At 44.8% G+C, this 20,271-nt stretch overlaps 1 protein-coding gene across 3 annotated transcripts in view; it reads right to left on the bottom strand.

Moving 5' to 3' along the window:
• The window catches only part of MNAT1 (MNAT1 component of CDK activating kinase), a 191,285-nt gene that overhangs the window by 92,312 nt on the left and 78,702 nt on the right, over positions 1-20,271 (bottom strand). For all 3 annotated transcript variants that reach the window (XM_053259488.1, XM_053259507.1, XM_053259497.1), the window contains exon 6: positions 17,027-17,152. In XM_053259488.1, coding sequence (XP_053115463.1) covers positions 17,027-17,152 — 126 coding nt within the window. The remainder of the gene's footprint in view (positions 1-17,026; positions 17,153-20,271) is intronic.

Below are 20,271 nucleotides of genomic sequence, written 5' to 3'. Positions count from 1 at the left end.
GCGGCAGGGGGGGGGGGGCCCTCCAAAGGCCTTTAGGACCAGGCTCCAAAATTACCTAGGTGCACCTCTGCACCCCACACCCATCTCTTAAACAGAGTTCCTTATTCCTAGATGAAACAGAAGTGAGCCAAACACCACTAATTATCCACATGCTCCCCCCTCCCCTTTCAGTTCTGTTTACCCACAGAAAATATTTTGGGAGGGGGAACAAACTTCCATCGTCATATACTGTGAAGCAAAATTTGAAGTTTACCATAGAGAAAAGCTGGCATTCTCAATAATAACCCCCCCCCCCCGCCCCCCGCAAAGAAAGGCCATGTCTGCTTTGGGCAGTCCTGTACATGATGTAACCACATCATAGTTGCAGCTTCTACTCCCATGCCACTTGCAATGAGACAGACTGATCATCTGGAAAAGGGTTCCCAATGTGGGTCTCCAGATAACCCCTGGTCTGAGGGATGCTTCTGACATTTTAAACAAATCCATTCGAACCTAAGCAGGCACAACTGGCAAATGTATCAACTTCTCCTGGTATCTTAGACGCTGCTTTATGGGGGAAACCAGAACGTTCTGGGGTTTAAAATCAGTGCTTACCCCTAAAGAGACATTTCAATCCTCACTGCTGTTTTGTTGTGAAACTGAAAGAACATCTATCTAAGCCCGAGTGGGTCCAGAGGCCCATTCATGGTTGACAGTCACTGCATTCCCATCCAAAATTTCCCTTCTGGTTCATTTCACTTCAAGAATTAAAGTTTATTAGCAAGATTCTAGACCAGTAAAATTCACTGCCCAGAATGCATCTTTTCTGTTATATTTATGTGCTGCAAGATTATTCTTTTAAAAAAATTATTCGTGATTTATGCAGCACATGGTCAAAACACAGTATCCAAAAGGAGGGACACATTAGACTTCATCTTTTTTAAAAAGGCAAAAATGAAAAGTTATATTGAAATAATCTATAAAATGTGCTTACTCTCTATGAATGATGTGCTGTTCCTTCATAAAGCATGTAGGAAGTCAGCATTTCTCCAACGTGTGAAGTATTTCCATGTGCTCAAAGTGTGATCTTTCCAAAGCAAACAATGGTGGAGAGAGGGGGCAAGGGACAAAAAAGCCTACCTGCCAACTAAATTTTGGCTTATTCTCACAGACACTTTCCATCTTTCAAGACCAATCTCTGTGCATTACTAACGCACACTAACAGGCAGCTAAATCAGCATGTCTGGAATTAGGAAGCCCTGCTCGTTAACTGACAAATACGTATTTATTAGAATGTCTGTATCCGGCTTTTTGGTCTAAAAAGTTCTACAACAAAGATAATGCAATTTTAAAATCCATAATACAAAACAATAAATAATAGATGAATAATAATAATGGTGATGTAAATAATGAAAACAAAGAGACACACATGAAGAACACATTAGGAAACTGTGGGAACAGATGTCCAGGGGACAGCAACCCACGGACATCTAATAACCCACGGGGACAGCAAACCGCCCCCTCCACACCAAATAGAATCTATAGGGGTTTTCTGAGGAAAGAAAGAAAAAGCACTACCTCGGCTCAGCACTGAAAGATTAAAGCAGAGAGTGGGCAGAACAGATCTCCCCCAGAAAGAAGTTCCATAATCTCAGTGCCACAGCTGAGAAGACCCTGGGGCTATTCTTACGATCACAAAAATTGGACTAGGAAAATCCTAGCCCAATTTTCGTGATCGTCAGAACCACCGGGCTCGCAGCCGAGCCCAGTGGTTCTGGAGCGGCTAACCCGCTCCTGTAGCTCGCCCCTTAGCCCGGGTTTGCGGAGCGAGCACTCCGCAAACCCGGGCTATCTGCTCGTGAGTAGCCGCAGCGCGGCTCCACACCATGGCTACTTGTGAGTAGACCCCCGGCCGGGAGGCTTAAAAGCAGCCTCCCGGCTCGGGGGTCTCCCCAGTATGCCCTGTGCACACACGCAGGGCATACTGGGGCTTCTGGGGGCCATGAGGCCCCCGAGCTCCCCAGCCCCCGCCGGCTCCATCTCGGAGCCAACCATCATGTGGGCGGCCAATCCGGCCGCCCAGGGCTCCCTGCCCGCTTGTGAGCTGAGAGAGCGGGCTTAGCCCGCTCTTCCCGCTCAGCGCCCTAAACTGGGTCTCACTGATCATGAGACCCAGTCCCCTGTCTCAGGAAATGAGCCTCCAGTGCAACCATGATGGCAAAGATACCCAGAACAGGACCTCTGAAGAGGTACAATAAGCATCTTAATTATCAACACATTATTATTTACAGAGCTTTTTTGAAGTACAAAACGTGTTTCCATATTTAAGATCAACACAGCAATTCTGCTGAGGGCAGAGGTTGTCAGACTTGCTGCCTAGAAGCAGGGGTGTTGCTAGGTACTCAAACGGGGTTCATGCACTGCAGAGAACTAGGAAAGGCCATAGCTCAGTGTCATTGCACATGAACAATGCATGTAAGGAGTCCCAAATTATATCCCCAGCATCGACAGGGCTGGGGGTGGAAAGATGTGCCTCAGTTCTTGAAGAGTTGCTACCACCCTCAGAGTAAACAATCCTGGCTAGATGGACTCAATGTCCTGACTCATTAGGCCAAGGGTGGGCAATCTTGGCTCTCCAGATGTAGCTGGACTACAATTCCCATCATCTCCAGCCACAATTAATCGGGAATAAGACCAGATGCTCTCCCTCAGTATGTTAAAAAAGAATCACCACTTTGAAAAGGCGTCTATTTGCCAATGGGAGTTCACTCCCACGTATCTTATGCTGGATAGGGCTGGTTCAGATGTCATACAGTATGTCACACAGGTGGAGCTGAACCCCATGCAACAAACATCTTTAAGTCTCGAGAACGTGCGTGCTCCCCTCCCATCCCTATGCAAGAGTCTACTTCCTATCTAGGTTAAAATAAACCGAGATTGGTGGGTTTGGATGACACGACCAATCTCAGTTTATTTTAACTGAGATAGAAAGTAGATGCTCACACAGGGATGCGAGCAGGGAGCATGCATTCCCAAGACTCAGAAACACCATGCAGATCCCAGCGTTAACTGAGGTCCTGTGTGCAGGCACATGGCCACCACTGAGCAGGCCACCAAGACCCACAATTTATTGTGGCTGGGGATGCTGGGAGTTGTAGTTCAGCAACATCTGGAGGAACCCTGGATGGGAACCACTGATACACAGGGTTGGACTGTTTAAACTGGGTAATTCAACTTAAACAGTCCATCCTTCTGGAATGGATTCTCAATTTGAGAAGCAGAGTTAATGACTTTAAGGTTGAACAGCAAAAAATGGTCTGGGACTAATACTCAATTCTTGAGAGGGGTTTTTTACGTTCACACTTTTTACCAAGATTGGGGGGTGGGATCTGAAGTCAAAGTAATGGTGCCAAATGTTTGAACACTCTGATAGATCAGTAGCTACATAGCAAATCCCTGAACTAATTAAAATAGCTTATACATTAGTTGGCAGGTTAGCACACATAAAGAAGTGATGTGACGACAAAGTGCTTTTCAACACACAGTGTCTGGCTCGCACTTCAAAACAACAAAAAGAAAAAGGAAAGGGGTGGGGGGTAATTCTCCAGAGTTCAACCTTCTCAAATGCAGCTGAACGTGTTCCTACCTGAAACTTTGCTTTGCGAAGAAAGTTGAGATTCGTCTCATGCTGCTAAACAGCCTTTGTTCTACCAATAAAAAACTCCAGGCATGATGTCTGTCCAGGCACATCTCACTGTACAACAGAACTCCACATGCTTGGGAGGCCTTCTCAGAGGAGTGGGGAAAGAGCACTTGGAGTTTTGCTTTCCTAAGCCCTGCTGTCAAGTCCAGCCCACTTCCAGTGATGTTATATGAGCATAGCAGCAGCCTGCAGCAGGATGGGGCTGTAGCTCAGAGGCAGACCATCTGCTTTGCGGGAAGAAGGTTGCAGGTTCAAGACCTGGCATCTCCAGGTGGGCCCGAAGCCCTGGAGAGCTACAGCCAGAACAGACAAAACTGAATTGTCTGACTCGGTACCATTCCCATGCAAAGCTAACATTTTAACAGGGAGGAGAGCTCGTCTGGTGGTACAGAGCATGAATTGTCCCCTTTGCTAAGCAGGGTCTGCCATGGTTTGCACTGGGATGGGTGAAGGGGTGCCAGATTCAATCTCTGGCATCTCCAGGTAAGGCTGGGAGAAACTCCTGCCCGAAAACTTTTGTCAGTGTAGACAGTATTGAACTAGATAGACTAAAAGTCTGACTCGGTATAAGGCAGCTTCCTAAGTTCCAGCAGACCAAATATTTATTGAGTCCAGCATCCTGTTACACACAGTGACTAACTAGATGCCTCTGGGAGGCGCACAAGCAAGACCTTTTATTTGTTTGTTTATTTTATATACCACCCATCCCATCCCAGAATGGCTCAGGGAGGCTAACACAAAAAATTCAATATAACATTTAAAAATGTTAACATAAACATAACACTAAAAAAGTTAAACTTAACGCAAAACTCATTTTAAAAAACAATTTAAACCAATTAAATATTAAAAGCTAATGCCATGCTAACTTGGCAAAGAGGCACCTTTTAAAGTGGTGATTCTCTTTATTTAGCAGGGGGAGAGTAACTGGCCCTATCCACCCCCAGCACAGTACTTCCAGTGACTGTTGCTGGTGTCTATCTTATGGTTCTTTTTAGACTGTGAGCCCTTTGGGGACAGGGATCCATCTTATTTATTTGTTGTTTCTCTGTGCAGGGGCATATCTAGGTTAGGGCAGGCAGGGCACGTGTTCCGGGCGCAACTTGGAGGGGGGCGCCATTTTTTAAAATTTAAAAATTTAAAAAATGGCCACTGAAATGCCATGCTAGGCCTCGCAGAGGCCATTTGAGCATCCACGGTGGCCATTTTGTTTTCAGCGGCCATTTTTTTAAAAAAAAGTATTTTTAAAAATTGCCTCCTCACATGCTCAAATGGTCCCTGTGAGGCTCTAGAGGCCAGTGAGGTGAGGGGGAACCTTTGCAGACCCCCCACGGCCTTTAGGAAGCCCCCTGAAGGGGCTACAGGTTAAAAATAATAATAATAATAATATAATATAAGTCACTGTACACATATTCAGATTGGCATTATGTACAGAGAATCAGGGCTTGTAATAGTGATGCTACAATGCATAGTAGAGAATTTGACAGGCACTTCTGTTTAGTTTTCCAAGAACACCTCTACATAGTATTTGGGTATTTCATGAGCCCCAGCATACTGAAATTTGTAGTTTTCCAGCATTTTTTGGTCTGGCTCACACTTATAACCACTGTTAAATAGTTTTTGAAATATTAAAAGATTAACGAGCTTGACTTGTATTTTTCAGCTGATATTATGGTAAAGTCATCTGAAAAATGGGTGTCAGATGTTTGGACGGGGGGCGCAATTTCAGTACTTGCCCTAGGTGCTATTTTCCCTAGATACACCTCTGTCTCTGTGTAAACCGCCCTGAGCCATTTTTGGAAGGGCAGTAAAGAAATCGAATGAATGAATGAATGAATGAACCCTCCCCAGCAGCTGGTATTCAGAGGTACCCTGCCTCCGAGCATGGAGGCTCTACATTGCCATAATGACTAATACATGTCAATAGACTCTGACTCCTCCATGGATCTGTCTAATCACCTTTTAAATCTAACTAAGCTAGGGCCGACCACCACATCTTGGAGCAGGGAATTCTATACATGAATGTTGCTTTATGTCAGGGTTGCTCAACCTCAGCCCTTGTGCAGATGTTGGCCTACAACTCCCATAATCCCTGGCTACTGGCCACTGAGGCTCGGGACTATGAAAACTGTAGTCCAAAAACAATTGGGGACCAAAGCTGAGAAAGCTTGCTTTATGTAAAGAAGACCTTTCCCTTTTAATGTCCTGAACTGAGTGCCAATCAGTTTCACTGGATGACCCTTAGTCTTACTATTATGGGACAGGGAGAAGAACATCTCTGCTCCTTTTCACCATACCACACGCATCCATCCATCATGTACCCCAACGTCAGAGGTCCACAACATCCCCAATGTTAGAGGTCCCTAGATGTTGTTGGACTACAACCCACATCACCCCTTGGCCATTGTGGCTGGGGATGATGGGAGTTATATTCCAACAACGTCCAGGGACCCAAAGTTGGGACTAGTGGATTTTGTTGAGAACCAGACAGTGGGATGGCCCAGATTTTTTTCATTTCTGTCTTGTCCGCTTCCTTCATCCTGATCAGTGTCAGCAGGGAGGCAAAACTGAACGTGACAACCACATTAACAACATACTTAATTTGCACACAACAAGCAGTTTTCATGGCCTTGAGTCCCGATAGATGGAGAACACAATGACGGTCAAGCATCTGAAAAGTAGCAGAAGGGAAAGGTAAAATGGGTAGGAAAAAGAAGGTTCAGAATAATGGAAATCTCCAGTAAGATCTTTATGCTGAAAAGGTGGTTCGGCCCTCTCGTGGGAAAGAGCCATAGCTCAGGGATAAGAGTACCTGTTCTACATGCAGAACAAGAACAGCCCTGCTGGATCAGGCCCAAGGCCTATCTAGTCCAGCATCCTGTTTCACACAGTGGCCCACCAGATGCCTCTGAGAAGGCCACAGGCAAGAGGGGAGGGCTTGACCTCTCTCTGCTGTTGCTCCCTTGCAACTGGTATTTAGAGGCAACTTGGCTCTGAGGCTGGAGGTGGCCCACAGCCACCAGACAAGCAGTCATTGATATACTTGTCCACCATGAATTTGTCTAAGCCCCTTTTAAAGCCATCCAAGCTAGTGGCCATCACCACATCTCATGGCATCGATTGATTATGTGCTGTGTGAAAAAATACTTCCTTTTGTCGGTCCTAAATTTCCCAAACTTCAGTTTCATGGGATGACTCCTGGTTCTAGTGTTGTGAGAGAGGGAGAAAAGTTTCTATGTCCACTCCACACATAATTTTATAGACCTCTATCATGTCCTCCCAGAGTCACCTCTTTTCCAAACTAAAAAGCCTGGCCTCACAGGGAAGGTGCTCCAGGCCCCTGAGCATCTTGGCTGCCCTCTTCCGCACCTTTTCCTGTTCTACAATGTCCTTTTTAAGATACGCTGACCAGAATTGCACACAGTACACAAAATGTGGTTGTACCATAGATTTCTATAAGGTAACGTGGGGAAAATCTCACCTGTGATAATATTTGATTTTTTTTTTCAATCCCCTTCCTAATGATCCTTAGCATGGAATTTGCCTTTTTCACAGCTGCCACACACGAAACTGACACTTTCAATGAGCTGTCCACCATGACCCCAAGATCCCTCTTCCGGTTGGTCAATGACAGCTCAGACCTCATCAGTGACCCCATCAGTGACCCCATCGGTGTACTTGTGAAGTTGGGGTTTTCTTTGCCCCTATATGCATCACTTTATACTTGCTTACATTGAACCACATTTGCCATTTTGTTGTCCACTCACCCAGTTTGAAGAGATCCTTTTGGAGCTCCTCACAATATTTTTTGGATTCCACTGTACTAAATAGTTTAGTGTCATCTGCAAATTTGGCTACTTTGCTGCTTACTCCTGCTTTTAGATAATGTGTGAACAAGTTAAAGAGCACTAGTCCCAGTACAGAGCCCTGGGAGAGCCCAGTTCCTACTTCCCTCCATTGTGAAAACTTTCCATTTATTCCTACCCTCTCTTTGTTGCCAGCACTGCCATTCTGCAGGCTCCCAGCAGCCTCTCTGCTTGTGATTGGAACTACAGGCTTGTAGTTCCCATTCTTAACATGCTCAGGAGCCTCACAGGATTATGCGCTCCCCATTTGTTGGCATATGAGGACAGGTCACTTAGCAGGCAGTGGGACAGTTGCCCCCAGATTCACCAGCTACCAAGCAAACTGAAAGGAGATTAGCCCCGCACCGTTCCCTCTGTTGGGAATGTCAGAGGGAACTAGCCTGAATGAGCTGCGAAGTTAACTTCACTTCAAGCTCTCTCTGTCCAAAGATCAACCCTTTTACTTCCCTCTCCTCTGCAGTTGCCTCAAACAATCTAGCACTAATCACCTCAGCAGGAAAGCAGACAAGGCACTATGAACGCTACTCCCTTCCCCATCACAAAAGAGCTAAGTGGGCAATAGGAACTCAGGAGGCGCGCTCATTAAAATTACTGGTTGGTTTACCGGGTCCTTCCAACCTAACAGATACCATCCTTGCACATCCATTCAGTCCATTTACATACAGGTTGTTCTTGACCATTCATGACATTTTGTTATACTCTTACACCCAACAAAGACAATGGATCCTTTTGAGATGCACCAGAATTTCCTTCCTCAGGGAGGAGGAGTGGCCGGTATTTTGTCTCAGGGCATATTTTGAGCTATAACTGGCCCTGGTTTCATGAACTAGTGTGCTTCATTTGGTCTCTATACCTTGGATTCACCCATGGTTTGGACAATAGACCTGACACCAGCCATAACACCAGACCATGTCTTGCTATTCATGCCATTCTTGCTCTTTGTAAGTTATCGGATTAATCTCTGTAATTGAGTAAGAATATTGCCTTAATCGACTCTCTTCTCCAATATTCCCCTAAATCCCCAAATAAGCACTTACTTTATTTGACTCTTAACCTACTCTCTGTCAGTTCATTTCCCCGGGACCAGAACTTTGCACACATTTATTCTGATGTGGGACTGCTTCACCCCAGTTCTCTAATTCCCCACACAAAGCCCAAACACATTTAGGGGTGTTCAACAATCACCCTGGAGAAGTTCCATTAACATGTCCTTCAACCAGTCCTTCAACACATGAACCTGTCCCCTTATGCCATGACTGCTAGGTTTATGCATAAGCCTTTGGTGGGGAACTTTGTCAAAAGCTTTTTGGAAGTCCATGTATACTAGGTCAGCCAGATCACCTTTATTCACATGCCTGTTGACACTCTCAACGTACTCTAAAAGGTGAGTGAGACAAGACTTGCCCTTGCAGAAGCCATGCTGGTTCTCCTTCAGCAAGGCTTGTTCTGCTATATGTTTAACAATTTAATCTTTAAGTATACTTTCCATCAATTTACCTGGCACAGATGTTAAGCTAACCAGCCTGTAATTTCCTGGATCCCTTCTGGAAAATCAGAGTTACATTAGCTACTTTCCAGTTCTCTCGTACAGTGCCATTGTAGAGACAAGTTACATATTTTTGCTAGGAGATCAGCAATTTCACATTTGAGTTCCTTCAGAACTCTTGGGTGGATGCCATCTGGCCCTGGTGATTTGCTATTTTTTAGTTTCTCAAGACAGTTTAGAGCATCCACGTCACTTCAAATTAACCCAGTTCTTCAGCATCCAAGCCTTAGACACTCAGTTCCAGAGAGGATATAAGCTCAGTATCTTTCACCATGAACAGACACAAAAAACTCATTCAGCTTCTCTGCAATCTCCTTATCCTCCTTAATAATCCCTTTCACACCCTCATCATATAAGGAGCCAACTGCCTCCTTGGCAGGTTTTCAGCTGCTGATATATTTAAAGAAGTTTTTGTTATTCCCCTTGACACTTCTAGTAATATGTTCTTCAAACTCTCTTTCGGCATCCCTTATTGTGACCTTGCATTTCTTTTGCTAGAGTTTATGTTCCTTTCTGTTCTCTTCATTTGGGCAGGATTTCCATTTTCTGAAGGAAGTCTTCTTCCCCGACTCTACTTGTTAGCCATGCTGGTATCCTCCTGAACTTAGTGGTACTTTTCCTCCTTGCTATACAGGGAAACCTCATTATACACGGATTCAATATCCATGGATTTGTTTATCTGCGGTCGGGAAAAAGACGCCCAAACTTGGCATATGCAGGAGGAACATGTCAACTTTGCGTATCTGCAGGTTGGAGGTGGCCGGAAATGGTCGCAGAGGTAATTTCTGGCGGCCATTTTGTTTCTTTGAGTCACAAAATTGCTCCCTTTAAAAAAAAAAACCCAAACGGTGATTTTCGGGCATTCTGGGGGCACCGCATGACAGGGGGAGCAGCAAAGCATAGTAAGGAGCTTCTCCCCTCCCCCAAGGAATTTGGCCAAAAATCAGCATTTCCCCCTTCATTTACCCGGGAACAGAGAACCTAACCCCCAATTCCCCATTGACTCAATGCCTCGATATTCACTGTTTCTGTATCCACGGTACCACCACGGAATGGAACCCCCGCAAATATCAAGGTCCTGTACATTCCAACTGAGCTTCTATTATTGTGGTTTTGAATAAGTTCCATGCTTTCTGGAGTGATTTGACCCTTTCAGCTTCCTTTTTACCAGTCCGCTCATTTCCTCTCCTGAAGTCCAACATATGTCCATCTGTGTTGGACTTCCTTGGCAATGCTCCACTCACATATAAGCTGAATTGGATCACACTATGGTCACTATTCCCCAAAGGTTCTACAACGCTGATATCTCAAACCAGGTCCTGGGCACTACACAGGATAAAGTCCAAGGTCACCTTTTCTCTGGTTGATTCTGTGACCAACTGTTCTAAGGCACAGTCGTTTAGCTTGTCTAGAAATCTGGCCTATCAATGCCCACATGTGAACTGGCCCAGTCTTGTTAGGGCAATTGAAGTAACCCATTATTACAGCTCTGTCTCTCTTTGACACCCCTCCGATTTGCCTCTCTGTCTTCAGGTCATTCCCAGCATTCTGATCTGGAGGGCGATAGAACATCCCTAGTAACACATTTCCTTTCAGTCCTTGTATTGTCACCCATAACGATTCTGTGGAGGATCTAGTCCTCCTAGGTTTTCTAGTTGGTTGGATTCTACCCCTTCTTTGATGTACAGTGCTAATCTACCCAGAGTCCTCCATTCCCTGTCCATTCTGTAGAGCTTGTACCCAGGAATAACATCCGGTCACATGTTCAATCCCTGGCATCTCCAGTTAAAAGATCACAGGTAGCAGCTGATGGGAAAGACCGCTAACTGCCTAAGATCCTGGAGACCTTGTGCTAATCAGAGTAGGCAACCCTGGGCTAGATGGACCTGCATAAGGCAGCTTCATATGCTCAGGAAGCCACAGTGTCCCCTACTGCTGATACAAAACTGTGGTCTTCACAGGTATTTGCGAAGGCCACTTCATAATCTGCTTTATCTTGCAGCGGGGAAATGCATGACTAACAAGCAGAAAGTTGTCGGTTCAAATCCCCGCTGGTATTATATTGGGCAGCAGCGATATAGGAAGATGCTGAAAGGCATCATCTCATACTGCGTGGGAGGGGGCAATGCTAAACTCCTCCTGTATTCTACCAAAAGAAAACTACAGGGCTCTGTGGGCACCAGGAGTAGAAATCGATTTGAGGGTACACTTTACCTTTATCTGCAATGTTCGTGCAGAATCAGGAGTCAAACCTCTACACATTTTTATAAGACTGACATTTTAGATAATGCCGCTCCAGTTGGCATTAGCATACTTGCTGAATTGAGTAATTATCTCCATCTGGCTACAGGGAACCAACAAATATCTGTTAAGACAAACAAGACAAACCTTTGAGTGCTAACAGGTAGAGAGGGAGAGTATGAGAATGTCTATTAGTTCAATGTTACACAGTATCAATTTATTAATAAGAGTTTTCAAAACAATATAATGGATTGCAATGGAACCAAAATGAAAAGTTACTCATTACAGAAGAGCAGACTGGCATACAAAGAGGAGGAAGAGGCAGAATAGCTTTGACCTGTTAGTGGACTAGTGAGGTATGGTGGCTTTATTTTAAACCAGGGATTCCCAGCCTTCAGTCCTCATATGTTGCTGGACTGCAACTCCTATCCTCATCCTATCAATGGATGGCCCTCGTGGCAAGGGATGCTAGGAGTCGGGGTTCCCAGACATGGGTTCCCAGCTGGACCACTGGTTTAAATGCATGTCCATCTCCCCAAAATGGCAGCCATGCATCTGATTTCACCCACTCCTTACATATTATCTGTTACTGATTTCTTAATTTTATCTGTTATTGATTACATGGGGGGAAAGGAATGTAGCAACTACGTTAACAACATGCTTAATTTGCACGCAGCAAGCTGCCTTTGTTGCTTACTGAAACAAAAGACAGTAAAATAATGTCTGAATATAACCACAGAAGTAAAAGAATAAGCAACCTTGAAACAAGTGCACAGGAACACATTAAGAGCAGACTAGATAAGCAGCAGCATTGAAGTCCCTGTTAACTAAAACAAAGAGATGTCTTCGGATCCTTCACAACTGACAATGGGGCCAAGCAGATCTCTCTTGGGAGGGTATTCCAGACCTGAAGTGTCCAGTAACAGTTTTTTGTTTTTGTTTTTTCATAAATCAGTAGTAGTTACATTGTAACATTCTGTGTCCCACCCATATTCTTGGCAAGGGACACAAACCATCATGGCATGAAATGATGTTAAAATTCTTAAGCACATAGAAGAACAAGCCCTGCTGGACAAGAACCAGCATGGCCTCTGCAAAGGTAAATCTTGCCTCACCAACCTTTTGAAGTTCTCTGAGAGTTTCAACAGGTGTGTGGATAAAGGTGAGCCAGTTGACATAGTATACCTGGACTTCCAAAAAGCTTTCAACAAAGTTCCTCATCAAAGATTCTTGAGGAAACTTAGCAGTCGTGGGATAAGGGGACAAGTACATGTGTGGATTGCTAACTTGTTGAAAGACAGGAAACAGAGGGAGGTATAAATGGAGTTTTCACAATGGAGAGAAGTATATGTGAAGCTGGATTTTTGTTTGAAAGCTTGTTGAAAGTGTCGACTCAATGTGTGGCAGCTGTAAAAGAGCCCAATTCCATGTTAGGGATCATTAGAAAGGGGACTGAAAATAAAACCGCTAGTATTATAATGCCCTTATACAAAACTATGGTGCGGCCACACTTGGAGTACTACGTACAATTCTGGTCACCACTCCTATGGAAGGACATTGTAGAACTGGAAAAGGTGCAGAAGAGGGCAACCAAGATGATCAGGGGCCTAGAGCACCTTCCTTATGAGGCAAGGGTACAACACCTGGGGCTTTTTAGCTTAGAAAAAAAAAGATGACTGCAGGGAGATATGATAGAGGTCTATAAAATCATGCACGGTATGGAGAAAGTTGATAAAGAAAAATCATTCTCCCTCTCACATTACATTAGAACTAGGGGTCATCCCATGAAATTGCTTGCCAAGAAATTTAGGCCCAACAAAAGAAGGTACCTTTTTACACAAGGCATAATTAACTTGTGGAATTCTCTGCCACAAGATGTGGTGACAGCCAAAACCTGGATGTCGAAGAGGGGTTTGGATGACTAAATGGAGGAGAGTTCTATCAACGGCTATTAGCCGGAGGGCTATAGGCCATCTTCAGCCTCAAAGGCAGGATGCCTCTGAGTACTAGTTGCAGGGGAATAACAGCAGGAGAGAGGGCACGCCCTCAACTCCTGCCTTGAAGGCTTCCAGCAGCATTTGGTGGGCCACTGTGTGAAACAGGATGTTGGACGAGATGGCCTGATCTACCAGGGCAGTTCTTATGTTCCTATGAAGTATATTCTACTAGGCATTACAGAAGGTAAGATACACAGCTACCACTTTTGGCAGCAGCCACACATTTAGGCCAATGTCCAGTTTATCTGTGTGAGCCGTGAAGCTGCTGATCCAAATCTCACCTCAGTCCCAAATGCACCACATGCCTTTAGGCAAGCCTCAACAGTCTCAGCCTCAGGGCCTCCCCTACCCTCCAATCTGCAATATGGGGATAAATAATATCAGCCTATTTTACAGGGCTTCTGAAAGGATTTCTGAGGAAATGTACACGAAACCCTTTCAACACTCTACAGCAGGAGTTACCAAACTTGGGTCCCCAGATGTTGACTACAAACCCCATCACTCCCTGCCAGTCCTCTGCAGCTGAGAATGATGGGATTTGCAGTCCAAGGAGATCTGGGGATCCATGTTTGAGAGCCCCTGCTTTAGACCATTTTAAAATTATTGCCCTATTTTACCTAAGTCAGTCACTTTGAGAACTTTCTATTGATACTCAGTAGACAGATATTCTAAATAAATGCTCGAATTATTGCACAGCCCATATTGGCAGTGGTTCTTCTGTGCGCATTGCTATTTTAAGAGACGTTGTGCATTAGCATTATAAGAACCCACAGCAACTCGGAAACCAAGCCGCCAGGAGCAGCAGCGAAACATTATGGGGGCCAAAGGAGACGGAGGGAGGGAGGGAGGAAGAGAGCAGATAACTGGCAGACTGGATGGAGAAGCTCGGCAGGTTTAATGTGGCTTGCGGGGCTACAGTAAGGTTACAAGGATGCAGAAAGTCAGGTTTTTTTGTGGCACTAGCCATCATGGTGGTAGAGACCAGGCTCACAATGTATCTTAAAAACTTTGATCAGAGGAATGGCAAAATCATGCCTGAAAATCCGAGCTGAATTCCACCCACGCACAGAACCACCACCCTTACTTATTATTGTTGCACAAGTTGAACTGAGCTTAGCAGCAAGAACAATTTCTAGTGCTGGACCAAGATAAGCTCAGTTCATCCTCTTCCTTTAGCTGAGTGGAAAGGGGAGATCAGCATGGTTTGGTGCCACACACAAGGGTTCTCCAACTTCGCTTCCCAGATGTCGTGGGACTACAATTCGCATCATCCCCAGCCACAATGGCCAAATCTCACCTCTCAGTGAGAGAGAAGATTGTGCCTGGGAATGATGGGAGTTGTAGTCTGACAAATCAAGTTGGGGAATCCCTGCCATACACAGTATCCCATTTATTATTTATTCATTTGATTTATATGACGCTCTGCAGTAGCCATTATCAAGATGGGTACTTCACCACAAATGATAAAGCAAAATATAATTAAACCATTTTTTAAAAACCACAACATAAATTTTAAAATCAGCTGAGGAAAATCTCAAAACCCATCATATGTTAAGTCGAGGAAAATAAAAGGACCTTTGCCTGGCACCAACAGAACGATAGCGTAGGCCAGGGAAATTGCTAGGGGCTTCAAAAGATCCAGGGCCCAGGCCCACGGACCCACTTTTGATGATTTAACTCAATCATACCAGTCCCCCAAATAATGACCAATGTTTTTTCAAGTCTCTAACACAACAGTTAGGAAGGGGAAGCAGCAGAGAGCAAGCTGAGGCTCGGAGCTCTCTCTCTCCCCCACACACATCGTGCTCTGTGCAGATGCCTCAATTGCTGCACTTCCTTTCTGGGAGAGATCACAGAGGAGGGAGTGGCTGATGACCTTTGGGGCTCTGGGGAATTCATTGGAGGGGCCATGCAGTCGAAAGGCAAAGCAGGGAAAGTTCCATACAGAGCGAGCCACAACTGAAAGCAACTCCCTCCACAGCCACCTGCCTCAGCTTAGACAGCTGGGACCCTGGGGGGAGAGCCTCTGAGGACTCTCACAATGATATAAAAAGCACATGACAAAATATTGTATTCCCTTAGGTTTCTCTTGAGTCACAGAAGCCAAAGCTGGAAGGGACCCTGGAAGACCTCTAGTCCAGAGATTCTCAACGCTGGGTCTCCAGCTGTTATTGGACTTCAAGTCCCATAATCCCTAGCCCTAGTGGCCTTTAGTTGGGGATTATGGGAGCTGAAGTCCAATAACATCTGGGGACCCAACGTTGAGAATCCCTGTTCCAGTAGCCTGCAGTCAGTTAGCCCCACGGGTGTACCTTCCCATGTGCTGTATACACAACTTCTGCCATCGGCATGAACTGGCACCGTGAGACAGCTTTGGAGGTATTTTGAAGGAAAGGGATCTGTTTGCTGTACCACCACTTCCAGATTATACGGGCACTACCTGACAGAATGAAAAACTGGGGGAAATCATAACAAAATGAGATCCAACCAAGTCAAATGTAAAGTTCTCCATTTTGATGCCCAGATGAAAACACAAAATGAACACGCGTCGTCAGTGTGATGCAGCCACAAAAAAGGCTAATATAATTCCAAGCTACATTAATCAATCCAATCCAAGACATGAAGACGTAATGATTCTACTTTACTTTGCACTCGTCAGACCTCATGTTGAGTACTTTGTCAACTTATCAATGCTACTCTTTAGATGAGTGCAGAACAACTGAAACAGGTCCAGAGAAGGACAGTTAAAATAGTCAGGATGGAACTGGAAAAGAAACCCTTGAGGAAAGGTCGAAGGAACTGGGTATGATGAAGCCCAGAGAAAAGAAATCCCAGGGGGGTTGTGGTAGCATGTTTCAAATAGTTGAAGGGCTATAACATGGCGCTGTGGGGAAATGCATGACTAATAAGCAGAAGGTTGCCGGTTCAAATCCCCTCTGGTATGTTTCCCAACACCTCTATCGGACAGCAGCGATATAGGAAGATGCTGAAAGGCATCATCTCATACTCTGCGGGAGGAGGCAATGGTAAACCCCTCCTGTATTCTATCAAAAGAAAACCACAGGGCTCTGTGGGCGCCAGGAATCGAAACTGACTTGACGGCCCACTTTACTTTAACATAGAAAAAGGCCAAAGACTTATGCTCTGTTGTCCCAGAACACAGGACATGATTTGATGGGCTTCAGTTACAGGAGAGTAGATTTGACTGAACCTTAGGAGAAATTTCTTAACCCTAAGAGCAGTTTGAGAATGGAACCATTTACTTAGGGGAGTGATGGGAAGTCTTCAAGTGGAGGCTGGACAGCCGTCCCTTGGGGATACTCTAGCTCTGGATTTCCTGCACAGAGCATCGGGTTAGATAAGATGGCCTACAAGGGCCCTTCCACCTCTACCATTCTATAATTCGAATACTGTGCTTAAATCAGGGGTGGAACTTGGCCCTCCAGATGTTGAACTTCCAACTCCCACTCCGCCACAATAACTTGTGGCTAGTGATGATGGGAATTATAGTTCCACTGCAGCTGGAAGGCCAAGGTTGGCCTCCCTGACTTAGCTGCATGAACCTAGAGGCCAATGTGATGCTAGAAGCCAATAAAATCTGGACACTGGAATCTCAGACGGGAAAGGGTTGACGTCTGTGTCGAAGAAAACAGAAAATCCTTCCCTCTGACTCTCACAGACAGACAGCTGGCCTTACCATTTTGATGCCAGTCGAAAATGCCACTGGTTTGACTGGTTTAGGCAATTCCAGCTTCATTTCCAGTTGTGTCGACCGGTCTTTATGCTGGGCTAACAACAAGGAGGCAGGCAAATGAGAACTTTCCTGTAAACAAACAAACAAACAAACAAAATCACAAACAGGGAGTCAAACATCTAAAAGCCGCAAACAACCCACTGCCAGAGCTGCATAATCCTAGGACCACAAATTACATCTCAAAAGGTCCTTTTCAGAAGGAGAGGGCACAGCTCGATATCCCCAGTTTACCAGAAAATGATCACTTTAGGTAATAGGAAAAAGCTGCATTAGCCTCATAAATCAGAAGAACCTGAAAACAGCCATTTTTATAGATTCCACATTAAATGACAATATAACAAGCTCTTTATTCCAGAAGGCCAAACACAGTCATGCGTATTCAAATGTTTTTTTAAGTAATAATAATTAGAACTTAATCACACAAAAAAGCAGCACAGAAAGTCATCTAACTTGGATCAGATGTTTATCTAAGGCACATTCTTTCGGCCAATGAACTCCATCCAGTTTCAAATTGTTTTCCCCATTAGATTTCACCTGAGGCCGCCTGGAGGTGATCCTTGCTTAGCCTTGCACAATGGGGCTATTGTGCATGCAACCAACAGACAGCATATTTATTTTCTCATTGCACTATTTTTTTTGGCATGTCAATCAAACTGGGTTGGGGGGGCAGTTAAGTGCCCATGTGCACATGAAGCAATAAAATGGCTTTAAAATGAGTGAATCACTTAAAATCTTATGACTGGGCAAGAACAGGAGAAGGACAGTTGATGTGTATAAAAACACACAGCGTACCTAGAACAAGAAATCAAGTTATTAGCAAAAATGACTCTCTTACAGCCAGGACTAGACATGACATCAACTACGCAACTGCCGACAAAAAAATGGCACTTTTGTGTTGCCTGCCCTTCCTCCCCCTAAATCCTCTGCGGTCAAGAAACCTGCCCATTTAAGGCCAGAGTTAAAGGTATCTCAGTCTGGCTCAAGCTCCACAAAGTCAGAAAACTGAAACCAAAGACTGATGCCTTAACAGATGTGTCACGTGATCAGAAATGCTGTTATGCAATGTCACAAATTCTGCTCACTTCCAACTTGCCCGCCATGCACACAAATTTTCCCTTGGTCTCTGAGGTCCAAGTCAAGAAGGGGAGAAGGGAGTGCCTGGCACCAGCAAAGATGCCCCACAATGCACTGCTCCTGCACTGCCTGATGCATCTGAGCCTTACTGCAAGGCATTGCAAATGTGGGTTGCCAGATGTGTTTGTACTACAACTCCCCATCACACCCTAGCAGAGGATTTCCAGGGGGTGAGCAATGAAGTCAACCGCTGGAGTGCCAGGGAAACCCTCGCTGCCAGGTGACCCCCTTCACCTTTAGAGCAGAGCTGGTCTTGTGGTAGAAAGCATGACTTGTCCCCTTAGCTAAGCAGGGTCCACCCTGGTTGCATATGAATGGGAGACTAGAAGTGTGAGCACTGTAAGATGGAACCGCTCTGGGAAGAGCAAAAGGTTCCAAGTTCCCTCCCAGGCTTCTCCAGGATAGGGCTGAGAGAGACTCGTGTCTGCAATCTTGGAAAAGCTGCCGCCAGTCTGTGTAGACAATACTGAGGGCGATAGACCAAAGGTCTGACTCGGTATATGGCAGCTCCTATGTTCGTATCCATCTTCTCCTTGCTTTGAGAAGAGAGCTGGTCTTGTGGTAGCAAACATGACTTGTCCCCCTAGCTAATCAGGGTCCGCCCTAGTTACATTTGAATGGGAGACTAGAAGTGTGAGCACTGTAAGATATTCCCCTCAGGGGATGGAGCCGCTCTGGGAAGAGCATCTAGGTCCCAAGTTCCCTCCCTGGCAGCATCTCCAAGATAGAGCTGAGAGAGATTCCTGCCTGCAACCTTGGAGAAGCCGCTGCCAGTCTGTGTAGACAATACTGAGCTAGATGGACCAACGTTCTGTCTCAGTAAATGGCAGCTTCCTATGTTCCATCTGTCAGGGTAGCATCATTGTCCTCCAGTGGTCTGTATAGCTCCTAGGACTTTATAAACAAAACTAGAAGAGACTGGAGAATATACACTAGTGATTCTAGTATATTATGTGTTCAATAGGACCATCTTCTAAAATTGGCGGGGGGGGGGGTGGGTCTGAAAATTTCCCCATACTGTATTTTCCTGTGGAACATTTTCCATTTCTAAAAATCACATATATGCTCTGTCATACACTTCCTAGGAATAATCATCTGACTCATGCTAAAATTGCCAAACTTGCCTGATATTGCATTGGCATCAGTTCATTATTATTAATGAATTTATGAAACAATGACTTTATTGAGAATTTCAATAAAAATATTTTTCCCATGCAAAACTTTGAATTTATTTCAGTAGAACCTTTAAATCATATTAAGTGTCTATCGATTCCACTCCCCTCGCAAAATCAATTATTTCAGTTCAACTACTTGGCTGCTTTAAAAACTTTGGTGCACAGCATGCAAAAATGATGTTTTGCTTTAATTAAATAGATAGGTCAAACAATACGCCCAATCAGAACACTATCTATTGTTACTGAGATATCTTGCTTGGGGGCTTCCAGAGACACCTCTATACCAGTTTTGGAGCTACAGGCTTGTAGTTTCCACTTTTGCCTTTTCAGAACTTACAGGGTTGTAGGCTCACCATTTGGTTCACATGAGCCAACTCAAGGGGTATGTCCCTTCGCATGTAGCCCGGGAAAATGTGGCTCTAGGGCCAAGTTTAACCAGAGGCTGCAGGAAGACTATCCTTGTGCTCACCTCCCTGGTGGCCTTTCAGGCACTATTGTTCTAAAATAACTATTATTTATTTATTTGTTTGTTTATTTACATAGTCAGACACGTGTTATTGACTGGTTTGTTTTATCCAGACATCGAGTCCTTCCCAAGGACCTGGGATGGCTGAATTTTATTATCAATGTTGTTGCTGTTACTATAGATATCGTCGCAGAATATAGGCTGTTCCCAGTAAAGCTGCTTTTTGTAATTGGCTGATGGTGACTTCTGTGGCCCCTATGGTGTTGAGGTGCTCTTCAAGGTCTTTTGGAACTGCACCCAGGGCGCCAATTACCACTAGGATTATTTTGATCTTTTTCTGCCCCAGCCTTTCAATTTCAATTTGTAGATCTTTGTATTTTGTGAATTTTTCTATTTCTTTTTCTTCTTTTCTG

This window comes from Hemicordylus capensis, chromosome 1 (genome assembly GCF_027244095.1).
Source record: "Hemicordylus capensis ecotype Gifberg chromosome 1, rHemCap1.1.pri, whole genome shotgun sequence".
NCBI lineage: Eukaryota > Metazoa > Chordata > Lepidosauria > Squamata > Cordylidae > Hemicordylus > Hemicordylus capensis.
The sequence above is the reverse complement of the archived record's forward strand: the minus strand, read 5'-3'. Positions and strand labels throughout refer to the sequence as shown.